Raw genomic sequence first — 12,852 nt, 5'->3', positions numbered from 1 at the left:
CTAAAAAAAAAAAAAAAAAAAGATCCTCCTGGCTCAGCCTCCCAAGCCACAAGGGTGTGCCACTGCACCTGCTTGGAAAGCATTCTTTTTTTTTTTTTTTTTTTTTTTTTTTTAAAGAAAGAGTGGGGGAGAGAGAGAGAGAGAGAGAGAGAGAGAATTTTTTAATATTTATTTTTTTAGTTCTCGGCGGACACAACATCTTTGTTTGTATGTGGTGCTGAGGATCGAACCCGGGCCGCACGCACGCCAGGCGAGCGCGCTACCGCTTGAGCCACATCCCCAGCCCAAGCCAGGAGGATCTTGAGTTCAAAGCCAGCCTCAGCAAAAGTGAGGTGCTAAGCAACTTAGTGAGACCCTGTCTCTAAATACAAAATAGGGTTGGAGATGTAGCTCAGTGGTCAAGTGCCCCTGAATTCAGTCTCTGGCACCCCTGTTGCCCCCCAAAAAATGGTTTCCTCAAATATTATTTTTTAATGTGCTCAGCTCGAATCCAGGGCCTCATGTATCCAAGGCAAGCACTCTATCACTGAGCCACACTTCCAGCCCTCAAAAAGTTTAAATTTAAAATGGATTTGTATTTTGAGTAAATTCAGATGTTTTTCTCTATTCAATCATTAATGTATCTTTTCAGGGATCAAATTATATTGATGTTATTCAGTTAAATTATGTCATTTTTGCTTCTTTGGCATTTTAATTGAATATATTAATTGTGTTATAATTAACCCTGAGTTCATCAAGCAAAGCAAATGTGAGGTCATTTTTTTTTTTAATTGGTACTGTGGATTGGTACTCACTTTACCATTGAGCCACATCCCCAGCAATTTTTATTTTTGAGTTTGGGTCTCACTGAGTTGCTTAGGGCCTTTCTTAGCTGTTGAGGCTGGCCTTGAACTCGTGATCCATCTGCCTCAGCCTCTCCAGCCTTACAGGTATGCACTACCATGCCCAGCTGTATGATTATTTCTAAGTTGCTAATTTTACTCCTTATAATGTTTCTTGTTCAAAATCTGTAAAATGCTTGTTTGTTTTAGGGATTGCAATTCCATCTCAAGATGTTCTCTATATCACTCTGGGAACTCTGATTAAAGAAAGGAAGATTTATCACACTGGAGAAGGATATTTCATAGTTACTCCTGAGACTTACTTCATCACAAATGCAACAGCTCAGGAAAATAAGAGAGTCCTCCTATCAGATGAAAGTCACCTAGTGTCCACTTCTGTGACCTATCTGGTGAGCATGGAGAACGGTGCAGAGTCCACCAAAGAGAATGTTGTCCCTGTTTCCCATTGTCGGTCTTGCCAGTGTTTCCCTGACACATGCAGTCAGGGTGTTGAGGAACCACCAACTGCTGCAGATATGATTAGAAAAGACCAGAAAGGTCTTGGGGAATCCACGCCTTTTGTTCAGAATCAGACAATTTCAGCACCTGAAGAGAATCATATCCGTGAGAGCCCTAAACTTTTACCGTACAAGGACAAAGAAAAAGGCAAGAAATTTGGCTTCAGTGTTTTGTGGCGCAGCATATCTAGAAAGGAAAAGCCCAAAACAGAGCATAGCAGTTTCTCTGCCCAGTTCCCACCTGAAGAATGGCCTGTCCGAGATGAGGATAACTTGGACAATATCCCACGAGACATAGAACATGAAATAATCAAGAGAATTAATCCCATTCTGACTGTTGACAACTTAATCAAACATACAGTCCTAATGCAAAAATGCGAAGAACAGAAAAAATATAATAGCCAGGGCACTTCCACTGACATGCTGACAGCCAGGCTTAAGTATCCTTCCAAAGAGGGAGTTAAGAAAAGGCCCAGTCGGTCTGTCAAAAAGACTCGCAGGCGGGGCCATTCTCATAGGCAGAGACACAAAGTCCGGAGTTGGGGGAGTGATCTTCAGCCAGGAAGTGTTAGACTGGAGAGGTACCCCAAGCTTCCTGCCACCCAGCCTGGCCCCAGAATTAAAAGCCCCAATGAAGTGAAAGTTCAGAAATCACTTGGTGAAAATCCAACAGTGCTAGTTTCCCACGTGATTTACAAGAAGCAAATCAGTAACCCTTTCCAGGGCTTGTCTCTCCGAAGAAGCCCAATGACCAAAGGGTACAACACTCAAAAGAGCAATGGTCTAAAACCCAATCAGATTGGACCAAAGGAAAAGCCTTTCCAAAAGTCAAGGCTTTCAGATTCCTCAAGAATCTTTGATGGTGAAGCCCAACAGCCATATCCTGAACAATGTCACGATAAACTGAAAGCAGAATCCATTTATGTGACAAATTCTACTGTCCAATCTGTCAGTGATGACTTCAGAGCTGACCTCTTAAATTCCCTTCAATGTAGTGTTTTGCAAAATGACAGTCAATGCTACTCCTTTAGGGAAAGCATGTTGAGATATGATGCGCATGGTGGTGAAAATAAAGTAATCTCTGAAGTCTTGGGAAAAAGTCATTCACACTCTGACAAGTTAGGGGAGACCAAAGAAACATGGCATATCCTGCCATCACGAGGTTCCTCCTCAGCAGGACCAACATCCTCTGCTAGTAGATTAGTTGATAAAACAATACACCAGTTTCAAAACCTTGGCCTCTTGGATTACCCATTTGGTCCAAACTATTTGAGACAATCTGAGACACAAGATAGAGATTCAGAATATCTAATGAGAAAGGCATTTGTCCAGGAGGCAAAGACTGCAAATCTAGAAAATGAAGGGCTTTTTGATGATGACCAGGACTTGTATCAGGACGAAGTGGAGGATCATGATGGGGCTTGCAGTTCATTATATCTAGAGGAGGATGACTTTCCTGAGAATGATGGCTTGTGTCAAATGCTACCTGGCCGCACTCAATATTCCTTTTTAGATAGAAGCAAATGGAATCAGTTGGAAAGACGACAAGTGACTGAGAGATCGCTGACTGAGCGTAACAGCAAAATGGATAGGTTTGAGCTTCAGGCACATAGAAGAAATGAATGGTATAAGCCTACTGGGTTGCTTATAAACCCAGATGAAAGACAAAACCAGAATCTCTCTGCTGAAATCCATACCCAGTTTGATTTCAACAATGAAGAAGAACCCAGTGTTAATAAATATGAACAGGCCTCACCACCACCTGCAGCTGGAAGTTTATTTGATTACTATAGTACAAGGAAACCCAATATTGAGGCTGAAATCCTACAAGACTCTGTTGGTGACACAGTAAAGAAATCAGTGAGCCAGAGTCCTCAGAATCAGGAAATGGGAAAACATTTCCCACAAAAGTTAGAACTTTTCGATGCTTCACATATACCAGTATTGGCTCAGGATATCCAGCATGAACACCGTCTCTTGGAAGGAACAGAAAACCATAGCATGGCCGGAGATAGTGGAATAGATTCTCCACGGTAAGCACATGTGAAAGTGTTTGATTAGCTACTATGCCACAGTGTTATTAAAATCAAGGGCATAGTGCATTGCTTGGTGAGAGACTCCTGATATAAGTCCACCAGCCTTAGTGAATAAATTGTTTAATGTCACAGTGGGATCTCATAGAATAAGATAGAGTTCTTTTTTTTTTTTTTTCTTTTTAGTACTGGGAATTGAACCAGGCATGCTCTACACTGAGCTACACCCCAAGCCATTCTAGAGACAGAGTCTCACTAAGTTGACAAAGCTGTCCTTGAGCTTGTGATCCTTCTGCATCGGCCTCCCAACTCACTAGGATTACAGGCATGTACTGCTGCACCTGACAGGATAGAGTTCATTTTTAATTTGAACCAATATTTTTTTTGGTGGGGTGGTGGTACTGGAGATTGATCCAGAGGCACTTTACTGCTTGAGCTATTTCCTCCGTCATGTTTATTCATTCATTCATTTTTGAGACAGTATCCCTTTAAGTTGCTAAGCATCTTTCTAAGTTGCTGAGATTGGCCTCAAACTTGGGATCCTCCTGCCTCAGTTTTCCAAGTACCTGGGATTATAGATGTGTGTCACTGCACCTGGCTGGAGGGTACATTTTTGACATATGTATCTTACATTTTTGTTTAATTTTTGTGTTATTGGGGAACCCAGAGGGGCTCTACCGCTGAGCCCTTTTTATTTATTTTTCATTTTGAGATACATTCTGCTAAATTGAGATACGTTCTGCTAAATTGCCGAGGCTGGCCTTGAATTTATGATCCTCTTGCCTCAGCCTCCCCAAGTAGCTGGGATTACAGATGTGCACCACTACATCCAGCTGTATCTTTTTTCTTTTTTTTTTCTCTCTATCTCTCTCTCTCTTCGAGTTGTAGATGGATACAATACCTTTATTTATTTTTATGTGATGCTGAGGTTTGATCCCAGTGCCTCACACTTGCTAGGCAAGCGCTTTACCACTGAGTGCAACCCCAGGCCCCCAGGCCCCCTGCTACTGCTTGAGCCACATCCCCAGCCCATGCATCTTAATATCTCTAGATGGAGAGGAGCAATTTGGGACAGGGGGAATGTTAAAAGCAAAGATAACAGTGGGACTGGGGGTGTGGCTCAGTGGTAGAGGGCGTGCTTACTGTACAAAGAGGCCCTGAATTTGATCCCCAACACTAAAAAAATGAAACAAAAACAAAAATGGTAATGTGACATAGCTGAAGCAAGGCATATGTGTTAGATAAGGAATATAACTTACAGATCCTAGGAAAACAATTTTGTCAATATGAAAAATATAATGATTGGCTTTTTCCTTTTATGACTTCTCAAAAAGAAGTCAGGGATGTGGAGATATTGGCCACTTTAGATGTATAGAAGAGTTTTTCAGGGAACTTATTGTTTCTGACTAGCATATACTTGATATTGGATTGATAATGGATCTGAGATCAGATGTATAGAAAATGTGAACTTCTTTGAAAGCAGTATAACTGAGGTGCTACCATGAAGCCTTTAAAATATAAAGAATACTGGTTTTTTAAATTTATTTTTTAGTTGTAGTTGGACACAATACCTTTATTTTATTTATTTATTGTTTTACGTGGTGCTGATGATCGAACCCAGGGCCCCAAATGTGCTAGGGGAATTCTGAGCCACTACCCCAGCCCAAGAATACTAAGTTTTTAGTTCTGTTTGTTTTTGGTGGTGGTGCTGGGGATTGAACCCAGGAAAACTTGTGAATGCTAGGCAAGCACTCTACCAACTGAGCTATATCCCCAGCCACCAAGAATACTAAGTTTTTAAAGGTTAACTTATTTGGTAAGTGTACTTTAATGTTAATGTACTGCTTCAATATAACAAATGAAAATATAATGCCTTCATTACAATTCCAGGTCCCTTTTTTTTAAAATTTTTATTGTTGGTTGTTCAAAACATTACATAGTTCTTGATATATCATATTTCACACTTTGATTCAAGTGGGTTGTGAACTCCCATTTTTACCCCGTATACAGATTGCAGAATCACATCAGTTACACATCCATTGATTTACATATTGCCATACTAGTGTCTGTGGTATTCTGCTGCCTTTCCTATCCTCTGCTATCCCCCATCCCCTCCCCTCCCCTCCCCTCTTCTCTCTCTACCCCCTCTACTGTCATTCATTTCTCCCCCTTGTATTATTTTTCCCTTTCCCCTCACTTCCTAAAAATATGGAACGCTTCACGAATTTGCGTGTCCTCCTTGCGCAGGGGCCATGCTAATCTTCTCTGTATCGTTCCAATTTTAGTATATGTGCTGCCGAAGCGAGCACTCCAGGTCCCTTTTGAAGGAAATAAAATTGTGTTATTTTTAATACGTCTAGGACACAGAGCCTGGCATCTAATAATTCAGTCATTTTGGATGGACTTAAGAGAAGACAGAATTATCTGCAGAACGTTGAAGGCACAAAGAGAAGTCAAGCACTCACATCCAATTCCTTACTACAACTAACTCCAGTCATAAATGTTTAATTTTCTTTTGGAGAAAATTTTTTGTAAAAATGTACAGAAGGATTCTATAGAATCAATCAATCAAATGAATATGTAAAAATTCCTCTAAAACCAAGCATATGTACTATTAACCTCATAATTATATATTTTGTTCCAATTTTTCTAATTTTCTATTTTTTTTTCCTTTTTTGATATTGTAAAGCAGATTTTAGCAGATTAGGAATTTCTGGGGAATATTTAGATTGCAATAAAAAACATGGAGTCATTGATCCTTTTCCGATTAAATGTCATTAATTTTCGTTCATTGGTTTCTCAAATACTTAGGATGCTAATTTACTATGTAGTGACTTTTTTTTTTCTTTTCAGTACTCGGGATTGTACCCAGGAGCTGCTCTACCACTGTGTTACATTCCCAGCCCTTTTTATTTTCATTTTGAGACTGGGTCACACTAAATTGTCTGGACTTGAACTTTGGATCCTCCTGCCTCAGCCTTCCGAGTAGCTGGCATTATAGGAGTACACCGCCATGCCTAGCTAGAGGGTGTTTTTTCTAAAAGTTTTAAAATAATCGCCAAAGCTTAGATCTTAAAAGTGATTGAATAACTGGAGAGTTCTGATTCTTACCATCCTGAAGGTCCAAGTAAAGCTCAGCATTGTTGGGAGCTACATGCAGGTTCTGTGGAAGTGCAGAAGAGGGAGGTCAGATTTACTGTTCTGTTTAGCATTGGTCAGACCATTCCCTCCTGACTGCTGGTTTTCAGTGGGCCTGGCCAACCTACCATGCATTCTAAAATTAGCCATGGTCACAGGGACCTGCTCAAAGTTATTGTACCAATAGGGTTAACCTGGCATAAGGACTTGTGGGGGAGGTAAAAGCAGAGGCTTTTTTTTTTTTTTTTCATTACTAGAGATGGAACCCTGTTGTTGTTTTGGTACTGGGAATTGAACCCAGCTTTACCATCCCTTTTTTTTTTTTTTTTTTTTTTAATTTGGAGATAACTTCTTGCTAAATTGCTTAGGATCTAGCTAAATTGCTGAGGATGGCTTTAAATTTGCAATCCTCCTTCCTCAACTGGGATTATAGGCATGCACCACCTCACCTGCTGTATCAGGGAGTCTTACAACATGGTATCAGCACCAGTGAATGGAAGTTAGAGAAATAATTCAATTTGGTATGAGAACTTAACTATTAAACAAAACTATTTGAAGATGAAGTAGGTAGCTTTGTAAAATAATAAATTTTCTGTTACTTAGGGGATTCAGCCAGAGGCTTGGTGATCCCTTTGCCTGCTACATTGCAGGTTTTCACAATTTAGCTTAACATAATGGCTAACCTAGGTAACTGAGGAGTCTTTCCATATCTAAGGTTTTATGCTTATGAAATTTGGTATCTTATGAAATATTGAACTCATACAAAATTCCTGAGTATTGCTTCCAGTTCTCCATTTTTGCATCTATCTTTGCCAATTATTGGAAAAGAGGGTTTTATCTTTGAATCTTAGATTAAGACAAGTATCTTATAGAGTGAGGAATCCAAAAGGAATTCTTTTGTGACTCTAGGAACTAATGATACCCATCTGATTCTGCCACTGTTACATTATGAAGCTCTAATTAGATGTGTTAAGTGAAAATGATTGTGAAACAATAAACTTCCCTTCATAACATTCAGAATCTCAAATATTAAAGAAAGATGGGAATATGACCTATTAAGTTGTTTTGGAGATTAATCTTTAAATCAGGTACATTTTTTCTGAATAACGTGTATGTGTCTGAACTTTTAGTTCTTCATTTTTATTCCCTGTTGCAGTCTATTCTCTAATGAGAAAACTGTTTTCTACAGGCCGCTTGATTATTTGAGCTTAGGAGGAGTTAAGACCCAAATTTGAATCCCAATTCCAGTTTTAGTACATTGATGAAGCAAGTTACCAACTTTCCCTGATTCAGTTTTCTCATCTACAAAAGGGAGAATAGAAATGATATCTGCCCGGCAGGGTGATTGTGAGGTTTGGGGATAGCTATCCTATCAAAAGTTTCTAATGTAAGAGGTGTCTATTATTATTAAATGCGTGTGGTTGTGTGTATGTATGTGTATGTGTGTGTGTATGTATATACACACTTTTTTTTTTTTTAAAGCAAGCTCTGGCAAGCTTTTGGTTGTTGTTATATGTTTTTGGCAAAATTTTGTTTTTGTTTTTGGTACTGAGGGTTGAATCCAGGGGTGCTTCACCACTGATCCACATCCCCAGCCCTTTTTATTTTTTATTTTAACATAGGGTCTCGCTAAGTTGCTGAGGCTGGCTTTGAACTTGTGATTCTTCTGCCTCAGCCTCCTAAGTCACTGGGGTTACAGGCATACCCCACTGCACCTGGCTGCAAGTTTTATTAAAGAAAAATTTTTACATGGCTTTATCTTCACCAGTCTGTTCTGGCAGATTTTTAATGATGTCCACCTGGTTTGAGGATAGCCAGTGTGCATATTCTAGTACTTTTTGCATGCTGTGCCCAATTCATTATTATTGCCACTGTAGTGGTGGACACCAGTTTTGACTAACATGGCACAGTACTTTATTTCAGATTTTCTCAAAGCTGGGCAGTTGGTAAGGATGATCAATTTTGCTTTGCACTGTCTGAGTCTAGTCTGCTTGTACCCCAGAGCATACTTTCCACTTTTCACAACAAGCTGGAACCTAGAATTCATCAAATCCAGGGACTTTTTCATCTTCTTTGCGGCCACCATCTTCCTGCCTTAGGTGTGGGATAGCTCCCAACCAAGAACAGCCACCAAGATAGTCTGGGAATGAGAAGGGAAGCTACGTCTTTATTTTTAAATGTATTTATGTAGTCATAAAACTTGCCTGAGATGTAAATATATGACTTACTATACAGGTTTCCTGTTTTGTCAGGTTGTCTAGATCCTGTTATGGATTTAAGATTATAGAAAGTATCCTCCATCAAAATTGAGGTTATGTATGGGAGAAGTATTATGTCTTTAACAAGTTTCCAGTTAATACTTTATTCTATAAATAGGAACACAGTATGCAAAGTATGGGCTTATTTTATATATTCATATAATGTGAGATACCTTTCATTCATCCTCTCTCATCTGGGATCTCAGACTTTAAGAAAACTCAGATAATAAGTTTATTTTTTCTGCAAGCTATTTTTAATATATTTCCTTTGCCTAACTCCTTGTCAACTAAAACACTTTAATTTCTTAGCTAGTGAAATTACACCAGCTCAGCAATGTGGCATTATCCCTTCTGTGTATCTTATTCATAGATTAGAAAAATGACCATAATTCAGTTATGACTAAATGCAATTTAGCAGAATAACTATTTTAAAATATCAGATCTATAAGGAAAAACAATGGAAAGACCTTTTAAGAAGTGAAAGATTGCTGAAAACCTATCTACAGGTGTGTGATAAGTCTTTAAGAAATGGGAAAAGACAGACTATTGCCTAACAGGGATTAGAAAAAGAGATATAAAACAAATGAGGGAAGCCAGATTTGGTGGTACATGCCTGTAATGCCAGCTACTCAGAGGCCTCTAAGTCAGGATGATAAGTACAAGGCCAGCCTGAGCAATTTAGTGAGAACCCATCTTAAAATTTTAAAAAAGGGCTGGAGATAACCCCTGGAATCAATCCGCAGTACTGGAAAAAATAAATAATGAGTATCCAACTCAGGACTACTTTGCTAGACTTGTTTATCTTCCTGCTTTTGAAACACTGGAATTTTCCCTCTAGCAGAAGCAGCTTCCAAATATTTCTTGGGTAATGGTGCCCCCTTCTGGGATAACTGATGTGACTCTGAAACCCTTTGTATAGCTTGATTCAGAATATCTACTAAGTAATTGATTTAAGAAACATAACTCCCTCCAAAGGTTAAATATTTTAAAACAATAATGATTTGAATTAGGAGTTAAATTCATACATAAATATACATGTTCTAAATTGCTCAAAGAGGCCTCCTTTCCAATGCTTCAAAACCTTAAGCTAGAGTACCTTTTTACTTCATTTCTGTAGTACTGTTTGTATTAGCAAATCCTCCCAATTTCTTGCACTGTCAGAATTACTGTTCTCACTTTATTAACACGTTTTTAAAGTTGAGTTGGCTAAGATTACATGGCTTGCAATGGGAGAGATATTCTCTTCCCTTACTTTCTTTGTGCTTCTCCTTAGAACCATCTGCATTCTCTATCCCCAAAGTCTCTTATCAATTTATAATTACTCCTTAAACTATTTCTTGTCTTAATATTTTAAAATGATGGTTAGATTCCTGTTGAAACAAAAGTTCTACATGCAGATGTAAAATGTTGTACTCAATGGCTTTTTTTTAATTCAACTTTCTAACTGTAGAATAAAAATTAAAATCTAGCCCTGTTTGTTTTGTGATGCTGGATATCTAACCATGGGCCTTGAGCATGCTAGGCAAGACTTCTACCACTGAGGTACATCCCCAACCCTAGCCCTCTAGTTTTAAAAATAACCACAGAGAAGAATTAAGTTTAGAATTAGTCATCTTGTTTTAGATCTTAAAGGCCACAGAGTATAATAAGCTAAGGCCAAAGGCATGGAAAAATCTTTACAGAATTTTGGACAGAGAGTAGCAGATAAAACACTGAAACTCTTAAAATTTTGCAAAAGAGATTATATCAGTGACTCTTAAGATATATGGAAAATACGTTCTAATAAGATTGTATTGGAGCCAGGCACTGTTGAGCGTATGGGCAGATCTAGCTACCAGGAAGGCTGAGTCAGGGATGATTGAGCCCAGGAGTTCGTGATGATATTTTGGATTATTGTGAATTTTAAGTATTCATCCATAGTATGCCTCCCCTTGTTTCCAGATCTCATCATCAGAAATAAGTTTTTGAGGCTTTTTAAATGGAAAAATAATTCCCCACTTCTGTTTTCTAGTTGATTGATGCAAGATGATATCCACTCATAACTTATACATGTCACCCAAATATTTTACAGCTGAGCCACTCCTTGGTCATGCATAGCTTTCTTTACACTGATCCTTTCCACCTGGCACAAATTAGGTAGAGAAAATTTAGGGATTAAAAAGGGCTTGAAGAGTATTGTGGCAGAAGGTCATTCTGGAACATACTATTAGTTGCTTGAACAGGGAGAACAGAAAAGGCTAGTACTTTTTTTCAGACCTGCTGTTATGAGCTCTGACATACAAATGAGTGCCTAGAGTACTGAAGAGTTAAAACTTTATTTCATTCACGTGTGATCTTCGACCACAGATATTAACATTTGTTCCTTTTATCCCAATCTATGTGGCATTCTACATCTACTTCATGTTTCTATGCACATCATACCCCTTTGTAGGGCTACAAAAACTACCACAGTAGGATTGTAAGTGGGTGTGAGGGATTGGGACAAAAGAATGTAGAAAAGCACAGAAATGCATAATAACCTAGGGAGACGAAGATGCATTTTCCACCAACATTAACTGAATACTCCCTGTGTTCATAGTATTGAATCCATAAGGTTACATTTAAACATGTTAGCGCTTGACTTCAGGCCAACCCATAATTGCACAAAAGGCCTAAAGCAATCACTAATTTGAAGTTCCAGTTGTTACTCAGGACCAACCCTAAATTCCACATATAACTTTGCTAAGGCTCAAGTTTCATGCTCCTGTTAAAAGGCTTGTGTGTTAAAAGATACTGTCAAGTGTTTTATGAGACGGCCTTGCACCGACATCAGTTTGGTTTCTTGTTCTCCATCCAGGAGTACAGTTGTCTGGTTGAAGACATCATGAAGAGACATGGTTCTGAGAAGAAAGCCAGGAGCTAACATTAATGATATCAGAAAAGGTGACATGCTAAGACAGTTATCTTTTCTATTGATAAAAATTTTCAGTTGTATAAGATTGTGTTAAAGGATAGTTAATTCCCATCAGTAAAATAGTTTTTCATTGGAAATACATAGTCTTTTGTCAATGACATTTAGGCTTGTTAACTTTAGCAGAAACTGTTAGGTTTAATTAAGAGCTTTCAGGTTGATGTGGCAGATCTTGGATTCAAGAAATAAATTCTCTAGTCCTGACTGTGCCACGGATTGTGTGACTTCAGATATGTATTCAGCTATGGGTTTAGTTTCCTCTCAAGTCAAATGGGAAGCGTCAGAAGCACTAACATAAAGCAAGAACTAATTTGTTGACTACAACCTGAGACTGCAGGCACGGACGTTCATCCAGCCTCCCTTTCACCTGTGGCCCACGCCAGACCCTAGGAAGCCCCTTGACACTAACGCCTGGCTTCAGCCCTCGCGTGAAGCCGTTGGACGTTAACGCCTCCCACCTCAGTGGGCGGGGGGAAGGCAGCTGCTTCCGGCGGCGAATGGTGAGGCGGCGCTTGGCGCTCCTCACCCACCTCCGCACAGTCGTGACCATGCGCCAGCCACCTGTGCGCTTCGGCCCCTCTCCGTCGCCGTTGAGGAGCGACCTAGCCCCAGCGGTGCATGCTGGGAAGCTCCGAAGAGCCTCTGTGGTGCCATGGACTGTTCGGAGTGGGGGAGGGGGTGAGAAACCGAATCATTTATGCTAATCAGTGAGCTCATCCTTTATGGACATTGGATAGGTTTTTACTCTAGAAGCCAATCACTTCACAATAGGGTGGGCCAGTGGAGATATCTCACACTCATTGTGCCGCAGTCTGGCTGGGCACAATCAGGAGCCACTTGTCAAAAGAAACTAACTTTATTTTTAGAACCACACACGCCAAACAAAACAGCCTCTCAGGAAAAATCCTCAGAGCCTCAACTGCCACCACCGGCTTTCCACAAGCCTCTCTCTCCCACACCAGCTTCTCTCCACCTCCCACAATCCTCCTGCTCTTGAGGCCGATTGGCTGGGTAACGTGGGCAGAGCCAAAAAAAGTCCCCCAATGAGCAGCTCCGTGGTCTGAAAGGGCAGGGAAACAGTCCAATGAGCATCACCGCAGAGGAGCCAATCAGCTAGATGTTGCTGGGGCCGAG

General features: G+C 39.8%; 1 protein-coding gene, 1 non-coding gene and 1 pseudogene across 3 annotated transcripts in view; 1 reads left to right on the top strand and 2 right to left on the bottom strand.

Annotated features, from left to right (window-relative positions):
• Window positions 1–6,838, top strand: part of Stox1 (storkhead box 1) — a 56,708-nt gene extending 49,870 nt beyond the window's left edge. The window contains exons 3-4 of one of the 2 annotated variants that reach the window (XM_015500561.2): window positions 1,032–3,372; window positions 5,733–6,838. In XM_015500561.2, coding sequence (XP_015356047.1) covers window positions 1,032–3,372; window positions 5,733–5,880 — 2,489 coding nt within the window. In that variant the 3' untranslated portion in view covers window positions 5,881–6,838. Of the gene's footprint in view, window positions 1–1,031; window positions 3,373–5,686 lie in introns of both variants that reach the window. The other variant, XM_048809802.1, reaches the window with a different exon arrangement.
• On the bottom strand, window positions 5,575–5,681 carry LOC125618756. Its single transcript, XR_007350149.1, has one exon. It is a non-coding gene; the product is annotated as a U6 spliceosomal RNA (small nuclear RNA).
• A 1,062-nt stretch (window positions 6,839–7,900) lies between the features above and the next one.
• LOC125618608 lies at window positions 7,901–8,596 on the bottom strand (annotated as a pseudogene).
• Between the last annotated feature and the right edge of the window lie 4,256 nt (window positions 8,597–12,852).

This window comes from Marmota marmota, unplaced genomic scaffold (assembly GCF_001458135.2).
Source record: "Marmota marmota marmota unplaced genomic scaffold, marMar, whole genome shotgun sequence".
NCBI classification, from domain to species: domain Eukaryota; kingdom Metazoa; phylum Chordata; class Mammalia; order Rodentia; family Sciuridae; genus Marmota; species Marmota marmota.
The sequence above is the reverse complement of the archived record's forward strand: the minus strand, read 5'-3'. Positions and strand labels throughout refer to the sequence as shown.